Below are 22,606 nucleotides of genomic sequence, written 5' to 3'. Positions count from 1 at the left end.
TATATATATATATATATATATATATATATATATACACAGTGGAATATCATGCAGCCATCAAAAAGATGAAATCGTGCCATTTGCAATGATGTGGATGGAACTAGAGGGTATTATGCTAAGCGAAATAAGTCAAACAGAGAAAGATAATTATCATATGATCTCACTGATATGCGGAATTTGAGAAACAAGACAGAGGGTCATAGAGGAAGCGAGGGAAAAATGAAACAAGACGAAACCAGAGAGGGAGACAAACCATAAGAGACTCTTAATCTCAGAAAACAAACTGAGGGTTGCTGGAATGGAGGGGGGTGGAAGGGATGGGGTGGCTGGGTGATGGACATTGGGGAGGGTATGTGCTATGGTGAGTGCTGGGAATTGTGTAAGACTGATGAATCACAGACCTGTACCCCTGAAACAAATAATACATTATATGTTAATTAAAAATTGAAAAAAATATGAATAAATAAATAAATAAATAAATAAACAAATAAAAGATCTATAGGGCCAAAAATAAATAAGCAAGTAGACTGGATTAAAGCCTTAGATTCAAGTCCTGTTCTACCACTTACTAAATGTGTTTATAGTGCCTTGAGACAGAAAATGCTTACCATGTACACGCAAAGTTCTTACAAATTTGAATATTAATATTACTCTCTTTAAATCATCTATATGAAATCACTTTCAAAATATTTTTTTATATTCAATTCAGCAAATTCTGGAATTCAACCAGAGAGATCATTTATTTCAAACTGTCACCTAATTCAGCAGATGCCTACTAATAGTAGCCTATCCAGACAGTCACTCATCCTTTGCAAAATACTCCTATGGGTGAAGAATTCACTCCTTCATGGGGCAACTCACTGCACTCTTGGAAAACCTTAAGTATGAGGATCAAAGTCAGATCTGTCACTTTTACCCTTTAGTCCTAACTCTGCCCTGGGGAACAGGAAAAACTGCTCTACGTAGCCCCTCTGTCACATGACAGCTAGGCAACTATTTGAAGTGGCAATCACATACCACATCATTTGCCTCTTCTTCTCTAGGCTAAACATTTGCTCTAACTCTTCCACATAAAGTATCATTTCTTCTTCCCTTACATCCTGAGAGCCCATACTAATCTCTCACTTATCAATGTGTATAATAAAATGAGGTAGCCAGAGCTAGATAAATCTCCAGCCCAGAATGCAGGGAACCTGTTAGCTTCCTTGCAAGCTATATATTATGTTCCTATTAATGCAGCCTAAAATTACATTAGTTTTTTTTTGCATGCAGCATAACACTTTTGGATTGTTTTGCATTTATAGTATGTTAATCCTTAAATCTCCTTTGATTTATATTTTTCAGTCTCAGTAAAGGGGTTTTCTACTGGTCTTTGTTAAATTACGTCATGTTGGTTTTCATTCCAACATTCACATTTCACTTTGAATCTTGATTTCACCTTTCAATATACTAGCTCTGGCTTCTCGTTCTGTGTCACCTACAAATTTGACCTTCAGTAAAGACTTTAATAAAAACATTGAACAAGATAGGATCAAGAGCCCTATGGCATACCACTGGAGATTTCCCTCCCGAATGGCATCCTCAAGTGCTTCTAAAACAGTCAATGAACTCCATACACAAATAATAATACCAAGCTTCAGTTGACAGGTACTGAACGAGCAGTAAGAAAAACAAATGCCATACAGAGAAGAAAACAACACATCTCTGAACCATCAGACCGGGCTCTACATTTTAGTAATTAATTTCAAATATAGGTTTGGCTACAATAAGGCAATTAAAAAAAAAAAGATGTATCTCAGGGGTGCCTGGGTGGTTCAGTGGGTTGGGCATCTGCCTTTGGCACAGGTCATGATCTCAGGGTTCTGGGGTGCAGCCTGGAGGCTCCCTGCTCAGCAGGGAGTCTGCTTTTCCTTCTCCCTCCACCCCTCCCCCTCTTGTGCAGGCCCATGCTCTCTTTCTCTCACTCTCTCTCTCTCAAATAAACAAAATCTTTTTTTTAAAGTATCTGATTCCTGGGTGCCTAGGTGGCTCAGACGGTTAAGCGTCTGCCTTCGGCTCAGGTCAGGATCTCAGGGTCCTCGGATCGAGCCCCGCATCGGGCTCCCTGCTCAGCGGAGAGCCTGCTTCTCCCTCTGCCTCTGCCTGCTGCTTCCTCTGCTTGTGCTCTCTCTGTCAAAAATAAATAAAATTTAAATAAATAAATAAACAAATAAATAAATAAATAATCTCATTCCTGAAATGTGCATATATATGTGCTAGGGTGGCAACATAAAAGCCATTTCCTACTAATGATCTCACCCAGAAAGTTTACAAACAGAGTATTAAAGGATGAGTAGGATTTTGAAATGCCATAAGGAAGGGGGGAATTAGCAAAGGAAAAAGTCTTACCCCATTATGGATCAACAAACTCCTATATATAACTCTTCCCACTGCCAACTTGACTCCACCCACCCAACCCCAACATGTAGAAATCAGTATCTTAAGTATATATGTTTTTAAATGACTGGTTTCCAAAGGAATTACTCACTTTTAAAATGGGTCATACAGGGGAGGCCTGCCTGGCTCAGTCAGTGGGGCATGCATGCAACTCTTGATTTTGGGATTATGAGATCGGTTGGGTATACAGATTACTCTAAGAAAATAAAAATTAAAGGGGCACCTGAGTGGCTCAATCTGCTAAACAGCTGACTCTTGATTTAGGCTCAGGTCATGATCTCAGGGTCAGGAGACTGAGCCTAGGTGGGGGCTCCACACTCAGTGGGGAGTGGGCTTGAAGATTCTCTCCCTCTGTCCCTCTTCCCACTTGCTCACTTGATCTCTCTCTCTCTCTAAAATAAATAAATCTTCTAAAATTTTTTAAATTAAAATATAAAATAAAATAAAATGGGTCATACATAGGGCTCATGTACAAGGCAAGTGACCCTGGTTTAATATGGGTTCATTTGATTGACACACAGTTTTTTTCAGAATACCAAGAACACAAAATATCCAGGGTTGCCACTGTTTGCTTATATTGTGTAACAAACCTAATGTTAAACATGACCCTTGAAACTGTTCCCACATCTTTCCAGTCAGGACACTTTGATGATATAGTAAATATCACCATGGTTCCACCTTGAAGAAATAGGGTTTAAATAAGGATTTTGTCCCATCAAGTAATTTTTTTCACATAAAACTTAAAATTCTCTTCAAAAGCAATACCTGTCAAAAATTTGTAGTAAATATCCAAAAAATGACATAACTCTGAAGCAATTCTAGACTCCCTAATTACTTTAAATCATGACAGTTTCTGTTCTCTCATCCTATCTTCTATTCCTTCTGCCTTTCTTGGTCTGAAAATTAGTTACAAATATGAACCAAAAACTCAGAATGTAATTTGAAACTGAAAAGCAACAAGCCCATTCACTGAACTAGATCACTTGGAATTAGAAATAAAAGAAAATTCATTTTTGAAAATGAGAATCTTAAAAGCTTTTTAGAATATGAAGTTAATCATTACAAATTTATCCCATCAGAAATAGCTTTTTAAGGGGTGCCTGGGTGGCTCAGTTGGTTAAGATTCTGCCTCTGGCTCAGGTCAGGATCTCCAAGGGTCCTGGGATGGAGCCCCATGTTGGGCTCCCTGCTCAGCGGGGAGTCTGCTTCTCCCTCTCCCTTTGCCCCTCCCCCCCAGGTGCTCTCGCTCTCTCTTCTCACTCTCAGATAAATAAATAAAATCTTTTAAAAAATAGCTTTTTGGGGTGCCTGGGTGGCTCAGTTGTTGAGCGTCTGCCTTCGGCTCAGGTCATGATCCTGGGATCCTCAGATCGAGCCCTGCATCGATCGGGTTCCCTGCTTGGTGGGGAGCCTGCTTCTCCCTCTCCCACTCCCCCTGCTTGTGTTCCCTCTCTCGCTGTGTCTCTCTCTGTCAAATAAATACAATCTTTAAAAAAAATAAAAATAAAAAAAAATAGCTTTTTAAGGCTATAAGCCCCATAACTACTTGGATTCGGATTTAGGATATCTAAAAGAAAGCCCTCAGATAATTAACCCAATCATCATAAAGACCTCATTTTGATAAAAGGGGATCCATATCAAATCAGACTTGAAGCATGGAAAGAACCTCAGAGAGCATCTACAGAAAGGAGCTCAAAGTCAGACAGGAGATAATAATAGAAATGGGACTGGAATGCAGGGCTCCTCCTCCAGATCTAGAGTTTGTTTCCACCACATCCTTGACCTTGAGACTGAGGGTAGTGGACTAGACACAGCACTTCCTACATCAGTATTTTCTGACTTGCCCTGACCAACATCCAACCATATCCAAAAGACAACAAGAAGGAAAAAAAAAAAATAGAAGGAAATTGAGTCCATTACTTTGAGATGGGATCTGAATAATTGGGTTTTTTTTCTCCTTTATACAAGGAATATAAAGATTTGTACAATTACAAAACATTTTAAAGTATAAATATTTTAAATATTCTAACATTTCATATTAAATATTATAAATATAAATATTTTGAAATATAAATAAAACATTCCACTAAAATAGAGGATTCATGAGAGCAGGGTCCACATCTAATTCGTTCATTGTTCTATCTCCAGCACCTATATGGTAAAATATTTCTGGGTGCTTTTTGCTTGTTTTCTGGTTTTTGCTGCCCGTGATCCAAACATCCCTCTTATTTAAGTAACTCATTACAGTATGCAGTATAGATAGAATGCAGTGACCCACTTCTCACCTTCTGGTAGTTAGGACAGCCCCCAACTGGCTCTTGTGGAGGCAACATAAAAACACAGGGATAGCAGAGAAGTTACTCTTGGAAGCAGTGACAGAGACAGCAGTGTCCGCAGAGGTTTCCTAGCCAGGCTGTTGTGTGGACTCCTCCAGCTCCTAGTCTCCCCTAGTCATTCCTGCTTTTCCAAGCTTGAATCTCCTGCATTCCTATTGTTTCTGTGAGCTACCTGGGTTTTGCCATGAAAGTTTTTTTCTATTTAAGTTGGTTTAAGGCGGTTTCTTTTGCTTATAACCAAAAAACTCTAATAGGCACATAGTAGGCATTCAGTAAATATTTCTTAAATGAACAAATAAATTAATGAAGCAATTAATCACCATCGTAATTTTCTGTATAACACTTACAGTTTTCAAAAACTCCCCCTTATTCTGCATCCAGTTGCTACCCCATTTATGTTCCAATATTTAAGTTCTGATATTTAACCAGGGCAAGTTCTTCTTAATGCAAGAATCAAATACAAAAAAAAAATTTTTTTAACTAAACTAGGGTTAGACTTCATTTCTCAAAGTCTGTCATAATATCTCATGGTGTCAGTTACCACTATGAGTAATACCATTTAAGTAACAAGCAATTTGATTAAATAAAAGCTCTCAAAAGAGAAGTTTAAAATAAGAGCTAGGGAGAAAAATTAAGTATGAGTATGAAAAATGAAAAAAGTGAAATAATTTTATTCAAAAGAAATTAATTTGGAAACAGCTTCAAAAAAGTCTAAAAAAAAAGGCAACTGAAACTTCAGATAGGAGCTGACATTCGCGGGGGCGGGCAACGTGGGTGGAAATGGTTCAGAGATTTGGAAGGAACAGCATCTGCAAAGGCAAAAACTGTGTCCCTTCATAACACAAAAATCTTTGTTTTAATCAGATGACTCTATTTAACCTTACTTGGTTTGTGAATTCTTAAAAATGTTTCCATTCGCCCCACCTCTACTCCACTGAAAGGTGAAATCAACCATTACTCATCCCTTCCCCCCACAAAATCCCCTGATTTAAAAAAAGGAGGGGGATGGATTAATACTGAAAACTGCTTTCAAATTCAATCATAGTTTTGTGGCCGATGTATATAGAATATTATTCAAAGGATTTTCAGAAATCTTTCAAGCCTAGAATCAACAAAATGGAAAATTCTGAAGACTTTTCACATTTATACTCACAAGCCATGTTTGAAACATGGTGAATTGAAACATGATGTTTCAGAATTGCCCTAAGAAATTCCACTCCCTTGTTACCAATTTCCGTTGATAAGGCAAAGTGCATATTAACATAGTGCATTGTATTTGGTTTATGTGAACACAAAGCCCCAAAACCAGGTCTCCCCCGGCTGATAGTTGGAAACCATTACAAAATCCATTAAACCATCTCAGTAAGCAAGAGAGGAAAGGCCATTTTGTGTTCAGTGACCTATACTCAGGCCCATGGATTATGAAGCAGGCAATGTAGTGCCTTTTTGACTCTATATCTGATCTCCAGGGAGCCAGAACTCAACTCTTTCCCGGATAAAGTCTGAAGAACACATTTCACCAACAAAAGTAGATAGTAAACACTTAAAAGTCGTTTTAAGAAGAGACAAAGAGAAAAATGAAACATTGGGGATGAGGAGTGTTAAACGTTGTATTATTCCTGCTTTACATAGCCTATTAATTTCCTGTATAATTTGTGATTCCTCTAAAATGTAGTATAAAAAGCAATTTCAAATTGTAATGTAAACCACACGGCTTTAAGACGACCCAAGGGCAGAACATAAACTGTATAGACCAAAAGACACCCCCCCCCCCCCCCCCCTTCCAGTGCTTTCCTGATATAGATGGGGGGGAGGGGAGCTTTTCCTACACTATCTGAATCCATCAAATCCTTCTACATTTTTGTGTCTATAGAACCATAATGGCTTCTTTAGCATGTACTCTCCACACAGTTGTGTCAGCTCGCGGCTCGGAAAACACAGCTAATCCTCCTCAGGACAACACTCCTGACCCAGTTCCTGAGCAAAGGAGACGGAAGCCGCCTGCACTGCCCTCGGGGCTCCTGGCTCCCGCCTCGAGGACACCGAGACTTGTTGCTCCGGCGGCGGGAACTCACCATTATCGACCGAACGCCGCTCGCCCTGCCCACGAGGAGGACGGCATGTGCTCGGACCCGCCGTCCCGGGCCGGTCGGCCGGCGCGCGGGGGAAGGCGAAGCCCTGCGAGCTTCTGCGCCTCGCGGGGCCGGGCCCAGAGTCCGGCGGCGGTCGTACAAAACCAGCGCCCGGAGTGCGGGGACCGGAAGCGCCCGCGGTCCGCCCTTCCGCCGCCAGAACGCGGGCGCCGGGCCGGGGAGCCGCGCCAGGCCTGGGGAGCCTGCTGGGGGTGGCCTGGCAGGCCTCGCGGGAGCCTCTCTCCAGGCCCCGGCCCGGTGTCTTCGCCTCCCTCGGCTTCCTCCCGATGGGGCGAGAGCAGGCCGGAGGAGGGATCCAAGCCTGGCCCCCGATCCCGGCCCCGCCGGGCCTAGCTCGAGGAGAGGAGCCCGAGTCCCGGTGGCCCGACCCTGCCGCATGCGCGACCCGGGCCCGGGCGGGGAGCCAGGCCAGGGCGCCCGGTCGAAGGCACCCGAGGGCCGGGGCCGACTCCCCTCCCTTCCCCGCACCCCGCGGTCTCCCCACCCCCACTCGCTCCCGGAATCAATAGTGACCGCTGATTTTTCACAATTGCAGCTGTCTAATTCATCAGTGAATAATTAAATCAGAAGCAGCCAGGCCTGCCTGAGCAGGGCCCGGCTTGGCGTCGGAGACTAGGGGTCTCCCCTACCAGATCCCATCAAATTGGGCCCAGTTGGGAGCCGGGAGGGCAGCCAGGGGACAGGCCTCGCCCGGGGCCGCCGCTGGGAGAGCGGCTCGGCATGAGGAAGCAGGAACTCGGTGTAGGGAGTAAGCGCGGGTAGCCTGGGGACCAGCCCGGCGCTCCGCTGAGGAGCTCCATCGAGGGGCTTATTCCAGATCCTCCTGCCCCGCAGTGCCTCGCGTGGGGCTGCGCTTTCCACTCTCCTCACGCTGACTTCGAGAAGGGAAAGGAAATCACCCTCGGGAGGCGATTTGCCTTTGAGGAAGATGGAGAGGAGCAGAGAGAAGCGCCTAGAAACGGCATTGATTTAGACATCAATCCTGGCCCACTCCCTCCGCCTCCCGAGCCGCGGGGCCGCGCAACCCCCTCCCCGAGAAGCGGCTCGCCTCGAGGCCGGAGGCCGCCCGGCTCCGCGGGGCTGGCGAGGGTGGGCCGAGAGCCGCACCAGGGCACGGCAGGCCCGGGGAGCCGCTCGCAGCCACCCCGTGCCCGCGGCCTCGACGCCCGCCTCTGCGCCGCGGGAGCACCGCTTCTCCGCGGCCAACAGGTCTCCCGAGTCTCTCCCGAGTCCGGAGCGCCGCCGCATCCTCTCTCCCGGCCCGGGCGGCTGGACGCCCTCGGAGCCCGGGTTCTCCAGAAGCAGCCAAACCACCTGTGTCTGGCCAGGCCCGGCCCCGGCGCTGGTCCAAGTGGCCCGCGGGGACCGCGTCTGGCTCCTCGAACGACCACGGCCCCCACAATTACTAAATCACCGCCTGTGAACCCTGTGGTCGGCCAGAGTTGCTTTTTCTTACACGCTTGGAAGCGAAACAATTCAAAATTCCAAAAGAGTGGCACCGAAGCGATTTTCCAAGATAAAATGCTCCTAAAATAATCTGAATGTGCTGTATTACTTTTGATCGTGTTATCGTCAAAGATCAGCGCAGACGCACTTAGTGATTTAATTACTTTGGGAGCTAATATACACGAATCAAAAAAATATATACCATGTGATTTTTTTAAAAAGAAATCGTCTGACTCGCATAAGTATTTTAAACCCCTCGACTGCTTTTGTTAGTTTTCAAATAGAAATATTATCTTTAGAAATCGGAAATGATATTTCTTAAGTTTAAAAGCTGGCCAACTCTTTTTTTCGGTACTCTGTACTCTTTTTAATTACATGCAGCAAAACAATTGAAATTACAGAAAAAGATTTTTAAACTCTCCCATTTTTCAGAGAGTAAAAATGCTAGGTATTTGTATTAATGCCTAAACAATACTGAATCCTCAATCAAAAGTGGTTATGTCCAGAGCAAATAAATGATCATTTTAAGAAGGTAATAAATAAAAAGCAATGCCCGTGCTTAGTGTCTCAGGGCAACTTGAAAACAGCTCCACTTTCAGAGAGTTAAATTTGTCCTTTTTACAATCAACTGCAACTTTTGCCTTCCCTTTGAAAGGACAACAAAAAGATTTCACGCACAACTTGACCTGAACAAAAGGACCTCACGCCAGTTTTTCTTTTGTGGGGTGACAACTGTAGGAGAGGAAAACTTTATTTTAAGCATACATGAATTGTACTTTTGGAAACCCACTGTTAAAAGAAAATGCGACTGCAGATTCACGTGGCTCAAAACCCACGCTCCAGGGCTTTGGTGGAGAGAAATAATGGGACAGGTACTAAAGGCCGGCGGGGATAAAACTCATCTTCGTTCTCCGGCTAACAAGTTGCCTTCTAAAAGTGCAACGTTCTTTTACAGAAAAGGCTGTATTCCTGTGAGAGTCGTGCTCCAGCCCGCCCCCCCACCTCCCCACCGTACCCACTCCATCAAAAAAGAAGCCCTCTGATCTCTGCAGTTTCAAATCCTCAAATTCCCCCTCACTTTTTTGAATTTCATTTTCCCCAGCAGTCAAATTATTTCTCCCACCAGCTTCTTCAGTGGTAGCAGCCACGAAAACAGAACCAGAGGGTGGCCCCAGAGAAGTTTCTGTGGTGGGGAAGGAAAATGTCCTGGGCAAGGTCTGCAATCCCAGCACTCAACCATGGCGACAGTCCCCTCCAGTCCGTATCAGAGGCCCAGGCTCTTATTTCCGCTCAAACTCCTCCCGCGAGGGGGTCGGGGAACCAAGCCAGAACTGGAAGGGAGAGGGACAGAAGTGCGTGTATGTGTGTGTGTCCATCCCTGAGGGCAGAAAAACTCCAACAATTTCCTATCTATGGGAACGGAGGGGTAATGATCAAGGTCCGCCGACCTAATCCCTGGTTTTCTTTAAAACTAGGCAGGAGGACGTGCTTGCAACTTAGCTCTGCGGAGCTGGGGATTCTGCCGCTGCCTCCCCGGACTCTTCGCCCCAGGAGCAGGTGCTAATGCTCTTCCCGCTCGGGGTCTCCTCCTCCTTCTCCCCGCCCCCAAGCCCGCCCACTGCCCGCGTCCGGACTACTGAGGCTGCGGTGGGTTTCGCTCCAGCCCAGCCACCTGGCTGCGTTCGCCCCGCAGCCCTGCTCCGCACCTGCGAATTCGGGCGTGGGGCTGTGAGTGGACGCTCCCCCAGCCGGCAGGGCTCTCGCAGCTCCATTTTTCTTTTCCTAAGAGGCCAGCTGAGGGTGGGAAGAACACCAACACACTCCAAATGTTCCTCCGCGCCGGCGCAGAGTGTCAACCAAAAAGTTAAGGGCAGTCCCTGACAGCTCGTAACTCAACTGGCGTTTCGGATTTTAACCAGACTGACGCGGAGGAGAAGAGAGTTCACGAAAAAGGACCCATTTGGCCTCACCACCTAAAACACTTAAACAACATCAACTTTCCTAGATTCGACTGGAATCTGCGAAGTGTCAGAGAATTTCTGACCTGAGAGGCAGAAGAGGGTTAGTGGTGCTGGGCTTCGGTTCTAGTTTTCTTCTCCCTGTGCTCAACCAGCCTGAGCTTTCAAGCAGAATAAAATTGAAGGTAATGGAGATATCAAACAGAGCCACAATTCCGAAGGCTCTTTTTCCGCCACAAGCACCCACCGTCCATCTGCAAGGGTAATCACAGAGACTTGCGGTGTCTTCATCACTAGAGGCTCCGAAAAAAAAAGGGGGGGGGAGAGAAATTTCTCCGTCGTTAAAAGGAACCCTCTGTTATCACTATTATTATTTGTGTATAGCAACATAAGAATTCCCCCCTCCCCTTAAAATTCTCCCACAATATTGAAACAGCATTTGTTGTACGATTCACACAAACGCTTGAGGCCTTTCTGGAAAACCATTACCATTCAATGGCTAGAAAATTGCTCTCCTTCCTTAAAAAAAAAAAAAAAAAAAAAGGCTCAGCAGCAGCTACGACTGACAACAAAAACTTTCTCCTGCATAATCCTCGCCCACGGAATGACAAAGAAATGATATTGACTTACCCCTGAACGGATGAAGTGTTTGATAAGGGGGGGACTTTTCTGAAGATTTCTTTTCGGGAGCCACGCAGACAGCTGCAATTCATGGGCGACACTGATTGCCAGAAACGCTATGGATTGGCATGGGGTCTGCAGCTCACAGATCCTGATCAATACCCCTACACTCCCGCGCCAGATGGTTTGGGGAAGGACAAAAATAAAATAGTCCAAATCAACCCACCATTATGTCTTTTTGTATTGCTCTGATAAACCTAGTTGTAGCACAAATGTGTTCTCTCAACACAAAACCTTCCTCAGGATTTTGAACATTTGGGTAGAAATAAGCAGCCCCCCTCTATTTGGGATTTGGGCTGTGGTTACTGTTGTTTAGTGGAAACAAAGCTGTTGGGCCCCTATCCAGACTGGGTTTACTTGTGGTCTATGTATTTTTTTTTCGTGAATAATTTATAGGGTCTCTGTTTTAATTGAATGCTCACCTTTCTCTCCCTCTCAGAGCCTAAAAAAATTTTTTTAATGTGAAAACACATATGAAAAGCTCTGGCAGTAAAAAATCTCCAGTCTATTCCTAGAATTCCTAACTCAAGTTTTTTTTTTCTTTTATAATGCAGTAGCTTATATTTGTTGTCAAAGCTGCATTTTATTTACAGACTTCTTTTGACCCATTTAAGTGTCTGATTTTGAAGAAAATCAGACCTGCGGATGTGGAATGTTAAGAAATTGATATCCTGATCCTGATATAATGGCTGGTGCAACTGTTCGTCCAGATTCTAACAGTCGTGAACTAGCACGCCTGCTACCATATTTCTGTACAGTCTATTTGTGAATCAAATGCTGAGGGGAAGGGGGACAGGAGTGTAGCTTCAATTTTTTTTTAAATTCTGAGTTGCACAACTTCTGAAGGTTAGAGTACGTGTGTAAACAAGGGGCAGTTAGAAAGCAGCTCTTCCTTTTATTTTCTTAAGAGAAAGAAACATCAAAGATATTTTGAAACATATTTGAAAATCTTATTAATACTGATATTCTTAAAATTATTTTCTTCAAGTAGAAAATATTTTTCCTTTTTAGAAAGAAAGGGAAAGGGCATGCAAGACTAATTTAGTAAAAATTAGGATGCTGACTATAAATGCACATTAATTTCCTTTTTAAATGGGTTTTAGGTTGACATACAAAACCTCAAACCATCATTAAGAAAAACAACATGAAAAATCTGCTTTAATCTAGCCCAATGAAATTATACACAAAGAAGCCAATACGATTTCATGATTTCCCTGAGATCGCCAATATTGATCGAGGGAAGGGGGAGGAATGGTGGGAGAGAGGGAGGAGGGAGAGAGGGAGGGAGCAAGGCAGCAAGAATATGCAACTCACCTTTCAACTCTCCAGCACGTGACTGCTCCAAGGCACACCAAAATGCAATTCCCAAGAGCAGATTTATCTTGGTAGCCTGGTAAACGAGTTTATCATTTTGAAAAATTATTTTAATGGCCATCTATATACTCGGGCTTCTGTATAGAGGCAGAGCATACTCAGTGTCCCAGCCTGGGGTGCCTGGCCACTCCTAAAGTCTGAAGCCGGGGCAAGGAAGGCTGTGTTCAGCATTGGGGCATATCAGACTCTTTTCCCAGCCTTGCTGCTCTCTCGCCCTCTTTCAGTCTCTGCGCACTCCTAGACCAACAGGAGGTTTGCGCTCTTGTGAACTTTTGTTCAACTCCTAAGTTTTTCAAACATTAACTGTTTCAAATTATCCCAAGTATCCAGCTGCCATATATAAGGTGGGGAGTGAAAAGAGAGACAGTAGGAGAGGGTTGAGGGGGAGAGGAAAGACAGAGAAACAAAAAACTCAGTTATTCTACCTAATTTTGTGACATTAAAAATGTGAGCAGCCAGAAAAGTATGCCTAGCAAAGTAGAGGAATGTCCACTTTCTTACCCAGGCTCTGATATCTCAAAGAAGAATCTACTTGAAAGAATAATTGGCAAGGTATTGGCCAGAGCTCAATGAAGTTGATCTATGAATAACGTCACTGTACATTCATGTGACAGGATGGTGTGGGAGGGGGTGGGTTTTTTTTTTTTTTTTTTTTTTTTTGCTCTGTAGCTAGAAGGGAAAGGAGGGCAGCCGCAAAAGGTCACCAAGACTAAGAACTATTTTCCAAATGAATCAAACCTTTCTCTAGCACCAGGAAGGCACATACAGTATTCCAGGCGGCGTGTCCTTGTTTTCTTATCAAGTTTTCTCTAACAGCTGGAAGTGGTTGGAGGGGGCTGTCTTAAGGAGACCCCCTGCTCTTCTTTTGACAGCTGATCAAAAGAAAATAGGTCACGCTTCTCAAACTTATGTCCACCCTGTCCTTAATTACTGTCTCTTTAAACAAAGGCAACATCTGCGCAACCTCAGCTAGCTTGAATCTTCGGAGGCAAACAGAGCGCAACCTGCTTTGGAAGAATCTGTTACTTTTAAGGTTTTCAATGCGGGGTAGCTCCCTGTCTTCAGCCACCCCTCCACCCCCACCCAGGCCTCGGAAATCTCCACCTCCTTTCTCCGCCGCTCCACTTCCAGTCCCCGACCTAGGATTACCAAACAACGGAAATTCTGGGTAAACGAAGGTGCACTTTTTAAAGCTGCGGCTTGCGAGCGTTCTGAAACTCGCCAGGGTTCTGGTCTTTTCAGAAACAAGTTTTGGATATACAGATGTCGGCCGACGGTCTGTGTCATCTACCCACAGCTGCAACCTGGGGCGTTCCTTTCTCGGGACCCGAGTGTGTGTGTGTGTGTGTGTGTGTGTGTGTGTGTGTGTACGCACGCGCGCGCGCGGTAGAAGAGAAATCCGCGGGTGTCGTCCCGGACGGTTTACGTACTCCCCGCTCCCAGGAGAAGTTTGTTCACTATAGGCTTTGGCAACAATCTTGCCGCCCCCTACCCACCACCCTCCTTACAAGTCGCTAGCGGGGGGAGCATTTGGTCACCTTGAAACCGCAGCTCCTAGAGTTCTAGTTTTGTTTTGCAATCTAACAGGGCCCTTCTGAAGCCTCATAACTGGGAGATTTATGGGTTCGCCGGGTAATTAAATGATGTTATTGTGTTAACTTTGCTTGGATTACGGTAGCCCGCGCCGCCTGTGGGCTTGCGTCGCCGGCCGCAGCTCCAAGGCAGCGAGGGTCCTGGGATTCCTTTCGCCTGGTAGATTATGCATGCCGCGGTCTCGGGAATTTACGGTGCATTAGAATACATAGGCGCCTGCATTTTAAAAGGGTAAACTACTGGCTCGCATATAGAGACGCTTGGGAAGTGGCTTGCTAGGAGACTTGGGTTTGTTTTCTCACAGTACATACTGGCTTGCTAGCCTCCAGAAAAGCTGTGGGGTGAGGCAAAGCGAACTAAAGCAATGCCCTTTTCTACAGATCGCAGCTGCTCAAGAGGGACACAGAGCGGCATCTTTAACATAATTTCTCTCCCTCGCTCGCACTCTCGCCTCTCTCTCCCCACTACCCCCTCTTCTTCCCCTCCCTCCCTCTCCTTGACGTTTGAGTCTAGTGGCAAAGGAGGAAAAAAAGGCACAGAGCCGTCAGCCAAACCTGAAACGCATGGCCCCGCCCCCTCATCAGCCATTGGCAGTCGCACTCAGGAGGCCCGCCCCCCAGGGCAGCAGCGCACTCGGAGTGGCTGTTTGCGGCGCCTATCGGGCGCTGCCCCGCCCCGGGTCCGGGAGGCTAGGTTGGCTGCCCCGGCGAGCGGCAGAGCCCTTCTGGACAGCTCCCGCTCACCCAAACAGAAGACGTCGGCGCCGGAGCGGGCTCGGACATGGCGAGGCAGCGCGCCGGCCGGAGCGGTGGGGCCCGGTGATCCCTCCCTCCCTCCCCGCCCCCTCCCCTCTCCCGCTCGCACGCCCGGTCCGCCCCCACCCCGCCCCCACCCCGGGCGCGCCCGCCTGCCCTCCCGCATCCCGGGGCGCACACCCGCACGCACGCTCCCCCTCCACACACTCACGCACTCCCGCGCCCTCCCCCGCTCCCGCGACCGAGCTCCGCCACGCGCGCCTTGCCAGCCCGCCGGCTGCCCCCGCCGCCCCCGCCGCCCCCGGGCCCCGATGGACTGAATGAAGGCTGCCTACACCGCCTATCGATGCCTCACCAAAGACCTAGAAGGCTGCGCCATGAACCCGGAGCTGACAATGGAAAGTCTGGGCACTTTGCACGGGCCGGCCGGCGGCGGCAGCGGCGGGGGCGGTGGCGGGGGCGGCGGGGGCGGCGGCGGGGGCCCAAGCCATGAGCAGGAGCTGCTGGCCAGCCCCAGCCCCCACCACGCGGGCCGCGGCGCTGCTGGCTCGCTGCGGGGCCCTCCGCCGCCGCCAACGGCGCACCAGGAGCTGGGGACGGCGGCAGCGGCAGCGGCGGCGGCGTCGCGCTCGGCCATGGTCACTAGCATGGCCTCGATCCTGGACGGCGGCGACTACCGGCCTGAGCTCTCCATCCCGCTCCATCACGCCATGAGCATGTCTTGCGACTCGTCCCCGCCCGGCATGGGCATGAGCAACACCTACACCACGCTGACGCCGCTCCAGCCGCTGCCGCCCATCTCCACCGTGTCGGACAAGTTCCACCACCCGCACCCGCACCACCACCCGCACCACCACCACCACCACCACCACCAGCGCCTGTCGGGCAACGTCAGCGGCAGCTTCACCCTCATGCGCGACGAGCGCGGGCTCCCGGCCATGAACAACCTCTACAGCCCCTACAAGGAGATGCCCGGCATGAGCCAGAGCCTGTCCCCGCTGGCTGCCACGCCGCTGGGCAACGGGCTGGGCGGCCTCCACAACGCGCAGCAGAGCCTGCCCAACTACGGGCCGCCGGGCCACGACAAAATGCTCAGCCCTAACTTCGACGCGCACCACACTGCCATGCTGACCCGCGGTGAGCAGCACCTGTCCCGCGGCCTGGGCACCCCGCCCGCGGCCATGATGTCGCACCTCAACGGCCTGCACCACCCGGGCCATGCTCAGTCCCACGGGCCAGTGCTGGCGCCCAGCCGTGAGCGGCCACCCTCGTCCTCGTCTGGCTCGCAGGTGGCTACATCGGGCCAGCTGGAGGAAATCAACACCAAAGAGGTGGCCCAGCGCATCACCGCCGAGCTGAAGCGCTACAGCATCCCACAGGCGATCTTCGCGCAGAGGGTGCTGTGCCGGTCTCAGGGGACTCTCTCCGACCTGCTCCGCAACCCAAAACCGTGGAGTAAACTCAAATCTGGCAGGGAGACCTTTCGCAGGATGTGGAAGTGGCTGCAGGAGCCCGAGTTCCAGCGCATGTCCGCCTTACGCCTGGCAGGTAAGCACAGAGGGTCTCCTGGAAACCGGCTGCTGTGGAGAGGGCTCCCGGGGGCTTGTGGCCCCAGGTCAGCGCGCCTAGTCTCGGTTCTTTCCTCCTCTCCGCTCTGCACTTCCTATTTTCTCTCGACTTTATTTCTTCTTCTGTCATTTCCTTCTTCTCCCTTCTTCCTTTTCTGTTCTCTTTTTCTTTTGCATCTTCATACCTCTCTTCCTCCCTCCTTGACTCCGAGCTTTCATTGACCGACCTCCCTCCACCAAATTTCATTCACCTTCCCCTGAATGTGCCAATTTTACCCCTCTTTCTGACCTTCCCTAGTTGTGGGACAAGGGACAGGGTGCGCGATGTCCACTAGGAGCTTTCTCTTTGCAGGACTTACAGAGACCTGGGATTGGCCTTTTTCAAAGCTCTGTGCACTTGAACTCTTGCTTAGACAATACATTTCAGTTTTCCAGGCTGCCTGGTTTCCCTGTATGGAGGCAGTTGAGGGGCTTTGCTCTTGAGAAAGGAAAAAAAAATTCTCCGTTCTTTTCCTACCTACCATATCAGGCAAACTTGTTTAGCTATTAGCAGGAGTCACAATCTTGACCGCTTGGGGAACGGGTGGCTAGGATACAACAGCGCTTTCCAGGCTCATCTCCGGCCTTGGCGTTGGCGCGGGGAGTTTCTGACCGAAAGAGCCGACTTGGGCCAGTTCCCGTGTCACTGCCTACAGAGAGGGGAGGGTGCAAAGACGAAGGTTGGGACTAACACATTCACCTCTAGGAGGATGGGAGAGGAAAAACTAAGAATGGAGAGCTCCCTGACTAACTCGCCGGCCACCCTTGCCCGGCTCCCAGCTTCTGCTGGGATTTCCCGAGGTTTGGCTGGGATCGGAGAGAGGCTGGGCGCTCGTGAGGAGAGGTGTTGAAAAATTAAGATGCAGGTTAGTTAATGCATCTTGGCCACGGGCAATAGGCTCCGCCTTTGCATTAAGCGGACGCTGATTGTGCGCGTAGCGCGGCGGCAGGGAGGGCAGGCGGCCCGCGGGAGGGGACGGGTCGACGCGCTGGTTACATTGTTCTGGAGCGGGCTTGGTTCTTTGTGCCTCCTCTAGCGGCCGAGCCGCGAGGTACAGCCCTCTATTGTTCTAGGAGCACAGATACCTCCTGTGTGGGCGGCGGGAGCGAGAGAGAAAGACGCAGCAGCGGCTGCGACTGGCACACAGTTGCGCGCTTTTGTGCGCGCAGACCCAGCGCGGTGCGCGTGGCAGTTGCGCTGCCCCCAGGACCTAGCCGTGGGTCCAGAGGGCCAAAGTGTCCAGGCGCCCCACTGGGGGAGGACACACAGTACCCTACTGCAAGTCTGGTTGGGCAGTTTCTCTTGGACTGGGGCCATCTCTCCGGATCCGCGGGCCACCGAGGGGACAATCCGTAGTGGCAGTGATTTACATTGGTGCTGAAAGTGGGATGTGCGTTGTGTGCGGCCGGCACGGTTCGGAGCTATACACAACGCGCTTCCGGAGCGGCAAGCTCCGGCTTCCTCTCCCGCTCCCTGGGGCTTTCCTCGCACCGCTGAGCCTGGCTTATGGGGTGCACTCTACCGACGCCGGACCGGGCTGGGGGCGTGTTCACCCAGGCTTGGGGAGGGGGCGTTGCCACTCTGACCGCCTCCGCCTCCGATCTCCCGGCAGTTAGCGCCTCTCAGTATTGATCTGAAAAGGTAAAGAAAACTATCCCCCCCAAAGCTTCCCCAAATCTATGGACTCCCAATACTTTGGTGTGCTTTTAGTAATCTATCTTTCTCCTTTAGCTTACACTTCATTCTCCACTACAATTTTCTCTTATTTGCTCCTGGTTCCTAGAAAATATTAAGCAGTGGATAGAGGGCAGCGGTGAGAAACTGGAGGCTTACTGACACTTCTGAACAGTGTGGTACCCCTTTGTCTTGGCCCCCCAAAACACCCCCATTCCCTCTCAGGTAAGCTCTAGCATTGGCTGGCTTCCTGGGCACAGGTGGCCAGAAGGAACTTGGCAGCTGGAGTAGAGGGTACATTAAAGGCAGGATGACAGCTAGTCTATTCCAGACCATCTCAGAGCACTGCCGCCCCCTCATGCCTGTCCTGCAAAGGACAGAGCTGGAAGGAAGGAAGGAAGGAACGAACGAACGAACGAACGAACCATGTGCCTTGTGCCTATGTGTGTCAGAAAGTGATATGGCACGAAATGCTTTACCTGTTAGCCTAACTCAGCCCCAAGCATTGCTGGGATAAGGGAGAGTGTCGCATACACGAGGGCCCCCAGACCCACCACCCCACCCCAGGAAAGTCAGGGTAGGGGACCACTCCTCAGGGGCTGGCCCCAGGAAGCATGGAGGCTTCCCCCCCCCCAGGAGGAGGGCTGAAACCTCCACAGGAGACTGAAAGCCCCCTTCAGCGAGTAGGAAATTCCTGCTGAGGACCTTGCTTTGCTAAAGCATTCAAATGTGTGTCTGTTTTATTACCCCGAGTTGAAAAGGGACAAGAGCTTTAGCCTTTTTATCTGGCCATTTTATCAGCAACTACAAGCGTGTTGAGTGGTTATTATTACATAGGAGGCTTTTCAGTTTGGGGTCAGTAGATCAGTCTCTTCAGACACTGACGCAGAAGCTAGGACTGGTAAGTAGGTATTATGTGCTCAGGAGCGCTAGGGGACAGGAACAAATGGAGAAGAAAAGCAGAGGCCTTCCCCGCCAGGAGTATCGATCAGAATCCCTGCAGGGACGCTGCTGAGGGCCCACACCGTAGGGCTCTGGGGGTTAAACAAGCCCATGGTTCCACAGGGCTGCTGGGCCTGACTGCCAGGCCAGAGCCTCCAAGAGCCGCCTGGGCACCTCCAGCTTGCCCCAACCAGGCCTCTTTTCTCTCCCTTCATCTCCTTTTAGTTTCCCTTTCTCTTTCTCAATTTGGACCCCTCTGGGTCTTGCCAGAGGCCCAAGCAGACAAGGATCTGAAGGACCTCGGAATCAAGTTACCTGATTTGGACCCGCTCCTGCAGACCTCACCCTTAGGCGCCCCAGAAGCAGGTCCTCCTTCTCCTCCCCCACTTGCCTCCCCCAGGTCTCTCTCCTCTGCGCCCACTGCTTGGGTGTATCCACAGCTCAGGGTGGCATTTCAAAGGGTCAGGGACAAGACGTCGGGGAAACCCAGATCGCCCCAGCACTAGATTTCAGAGAAACGGACCCCAAGAGCACGATTTCGTTGGGAAAGGGTGGCCAAGGCAGTAAGGAGTTGCAACCGCGCATTCGGCGGCTCTCAGCGCGCGCTCCTGCAGGGCAGTTTGTATTTCCCGGCACCAGGCGGGCGAGGACAAACTCCCGCGGGTTTAAACACTAACACACCCCGGCTTTGAGCCCAAGAAGCCGCTGAACCAAGCACGGTCGCGAAAAAGGAGGGACTGGAAAAAACAACAACAACAACAACAACAACACAGGCAAAACCTGGACGGGCGGCTCACGGAGGAAAATCAGGGCCTCCGTGGCGAGAGTGGTTTCCTCCAGCGTCCAGCAGCCAGAGCGGAGCCTCTGACGGTATAACCTGCCACGGTTTGCGCCTCCTGTGACCCGGGCTCCCGGGACGGCCTGCTGGGAACCTGCCACGTGTCCCGGCGGTGGACACACATACGGCCCTCTTCAGACAGCAACTCCCAGCGGCCAGTCTGGAGGCAACTGTTCAGACAGCCATGGCCTTTCACCAACCTGCCAAGAGTTTGCCTGGGCCGCCTGACGCCCGCGGCGGCAGAGCCTGCCCGGGACCGTGCTCAGCGGTTCCTGCCAGGGGCACCACAGGCCAGCGTTTCTCCTTCGGCGCCAGGAAAGTCGTGGGCTACGCTGGCCGACTGGCATCTTCTGAGCGGAGAGGCGGGGACCTCATTGTCGGAACCTCACACCCACCGCCCCTCCCGCGGGTCCGGCTCCAGGCCCAGCTCAGCCCCTGTCTCCCCGCAGTTTAGAGCGGGATCCGAGCCCCAGAGACCGAACGCAACCCACGTCCGTACCGAACACGAGACACTTTCGCCTGCTGGCTGGTCGGATTAATAATTGAAAAGCTCGCTACTGCCCTTGTTTGGTCAAGTCCCGGGTGCCTGGAAAACACCTTCCTAACACGCATCTGGGTGAGCGGGAGCGGGCGGAGAAGACAGAACGCAAGGAAAGGTAGTGAAGCCGAGCGCGAGAAGTAGCCCAGGCGGCCAGGCGCCCTCGACGCGAGCGGTTGTGCATTTATTTTTATTCCAGGCTTTCCACCGTGTGGTTATGTCACTTTCTCAAACAAATGTTTATATGGAGGGAGATCGATGCTGATAATGTTTAGAAGATTAAAAGAGCATTAATGCTGGCAACAATAACGTAAACGTGTGGACCCAGAGCTCATTGATCTGGAACCTGATCCGGCGCGTTTCCAGTAAGCCCGACGGCGCGCCTTTCCCAGCAGAGCGCTCGCCAGCGCCCCCGCTCCCCAGCGCCCCGTCTCCCCGGCGCTCCCGCCGCGCCGCTTTGCCTGCTCCCGGCGGGCCCACTGGTCAAGCCGCGGCTTCTCCCCGCGCGGCCCCAGCCGTCCCCTTCCTAAAGCTTTCTCGGGTCGCAGAGCTGCTAGCTATCTCCGTGGTCCCCGCACGCGCGCGCGCACCGCGTCCTGCGTTTCCGGCGGAGGGCTCTGCGGCGGGCTGAGTCCGCGAAACCGCGAAAGGCTGCACCGGACGGCGCCGGAGTCCTCCCAGCTCTCTCGTTCTCGGGGGACCGTCGCTCCCGGGTCCCCATGGCCCTCGTCTGGTCAAACAGGGCCCGGGGCAACAACTTCTTTTCTCCTTCTAAACCGTCCAGAAAATTCGACCCGCCTCTCGATATGCGGGAACGACCAAACCCAACTTGGAAACGTCTCTCAAGTTGCCATGATAACCGCGCAGCTTCCGGACCCTCGGATCCCCTCGAATCTTTCCTTGTTTTCATTAAAAGGAATCATTCACACGAAAGTGTTCGCATTCACCGATTTTCTACACTGAGGCATTAGGTGGGCAATTAAATGACGCCCCAGTGACAAAGGCCTGGGCTTCATCCCTCAGAACGGTCTGCTCTGGGCTAATTGGGTCAACCAGGGAAGAATCTGGTTTCCTATAGGGGCTGGGGCGGGAAGTTAAGAAAATCAGACTGGGGAACCCCACCCCACCCCTTCCCACCTGCTGGAGAGAACTTACCTCTGAGACCCCGGATGGGAGGTTTTCTCTGAAGCATCTGCATTGACTGGAAAAGAAAGGACTCTTCAGCTCTTCCTTCCTTCCCCTGGGGGAAATGTCCGCACCATGCCCGGAGTGGCTCCCCTTGCCAAATGGTAGCTTATTCTTCCAGAAGGAACAATAAGGTGAATTTTACTGAAAAGCATGAAAGAGCTGGGGTGGTAGTGGGGGTGCGATGGGAATTAAATTGTTCTGGCTTTTTGAAATTCTAAATTCTCCAACTGGTGAAAATTAAGCATTTCCTTCAAGAAGAGGTCTCAATCTGGAAGGAAAGAAGTGTTTTCCTTCCTTCTCCAAAAATAAAATGAGAAAAAGGAAGAAGAGAAAGAAGAAAAATCTTTCATGGTTCTGCTTCGAGGTGTGCCAAAGGGTGAACTGGTATTTCTTTCTGTCATTCCCAGAGATGGGGTTCATCTTCATGCCAGTGGACTTTTTTTTTTTAAGATTTTTTAATTTATTCCTTCGAGACACAGAGATACAGAGAGAGAGAGAGAGAGAACATGAGCAGGGGGAGAAGCGAGGGAGGGGGAGAAGCAGGCTCCCCGCTGAGCAGGGAGCCCGATGCAGGGCTTGATCCCAGGACCCTGGGATCATGACCTGAGCCGAAGGCAGACGCCCAACCATCTGAGCCACCCAGGTGCCCCCCCACCCACCAGTGGACTTGTTAAAGAAGAGAGCTTTGGTACAGCTTGATTTCTATTCAGAATATGCCCAATCCCCCTCCTGAAAACTACAGTTACCTGGGTCAGGTGATCAGATACAGAAACCAAGGGGAGTGGGTGGTGTCCTTCAGGTCGGGAAGACAACTGCCCCCCCTCCCCCACCCCCTCCCCCACGTGCTCCTAGGTTCTGGGAGGGGTGAGTGAGCTGAGACTCTCCTCCATACCCATCTTAGAATCCCAAAATAGGGCAGGGATTCTGGTGAACGGTGAGGGTAGGGCAGAGGAGAAACTGACTCCCCAGATTTTGTATCCAAGAGGAGAAATGTTTTACTTCCTTCTAGAACCAGGTCTAGAGAAGGAGAGCCTGTCTCTCCTTCTGTCTTCACCTCTTGGTTTTCTGGCCTTTGGTACCTGTTTC

The 22,606-nt window shown here is 50.1% G+C and overlaps 2 protein-coding genes across 2 annotated transcripts in view; one reads left to right on the top strand and one right to left on the bottom strand.

Annotated features, from left to right (window-relative positions):
• LOC141373696 (uncharacterized) overlaps nucleotides 1-8,173 on the bottom strand; it is a 109,629-nt gene extending 101,456 nt beyond the window's left edge. Inside the window, exons 1-3 of the mRNA XM_073897986.1 lie at nucleotides 7,974-8,173; nucleotides 7,616-7,877; nucleotides 6,848-7,418 (exon numbers count right to left, since the gene is read on the bottom strand). Coding sequence (XP_073754087.1) covers nucleotides 6,848-7,418; nucleotides 7,616-7,877; nucleotides 7,974-8,173 — 1,033 coding nt within the window. The remainder of the gene's footprint in view (nucleotides 1-6,847; nucleotides 7,419-7,615; nucleotides 7,878-7,973) is intronic.
• Nucleotides 8,174-14,809: 6,636 nt separating this feature from the next.
• ONECUT2 (one cut homeobox 2) overlaps nucleotides 14,810-22,606 on the top strand; it is a 51,182-nt gene continuing 43,385 nt past the window's right edge. Inside the window, exon 1 of the mRNA XM_025886620.2 lies at nucleotides 14,810-16,280. Coding sequence (XP_025742405.1) covers nucleotides 15,053-16,280 — 1,228 coding nt within the window. The 5' untranslated portion in view covers nucleotides 14,810-15,052. The remainder of the gene's footprint in view (nucleotides 16,281-22,606) is intronic.

The sequence above is a fragment of the Callorhinus ursinus genome, unplaced genomic scaffold (assembly GCF_003265705.2).
Source record: "Callorhinus ursinus isolate GAN/ISIS: 27379988/994484 unplaced genomic scaffold, GSC_fseal_2.0 scaffold11, whole genome shotgun sequence".
NCBI lineage: Eukaryota > Metazoa > Chordata > Mammalia > Carnivora > Otariidae > Callorhinus > Callorhinus ursinus.
This window is presented reverse-complemented; position numbering and strand designations above follow the sequence as displayed.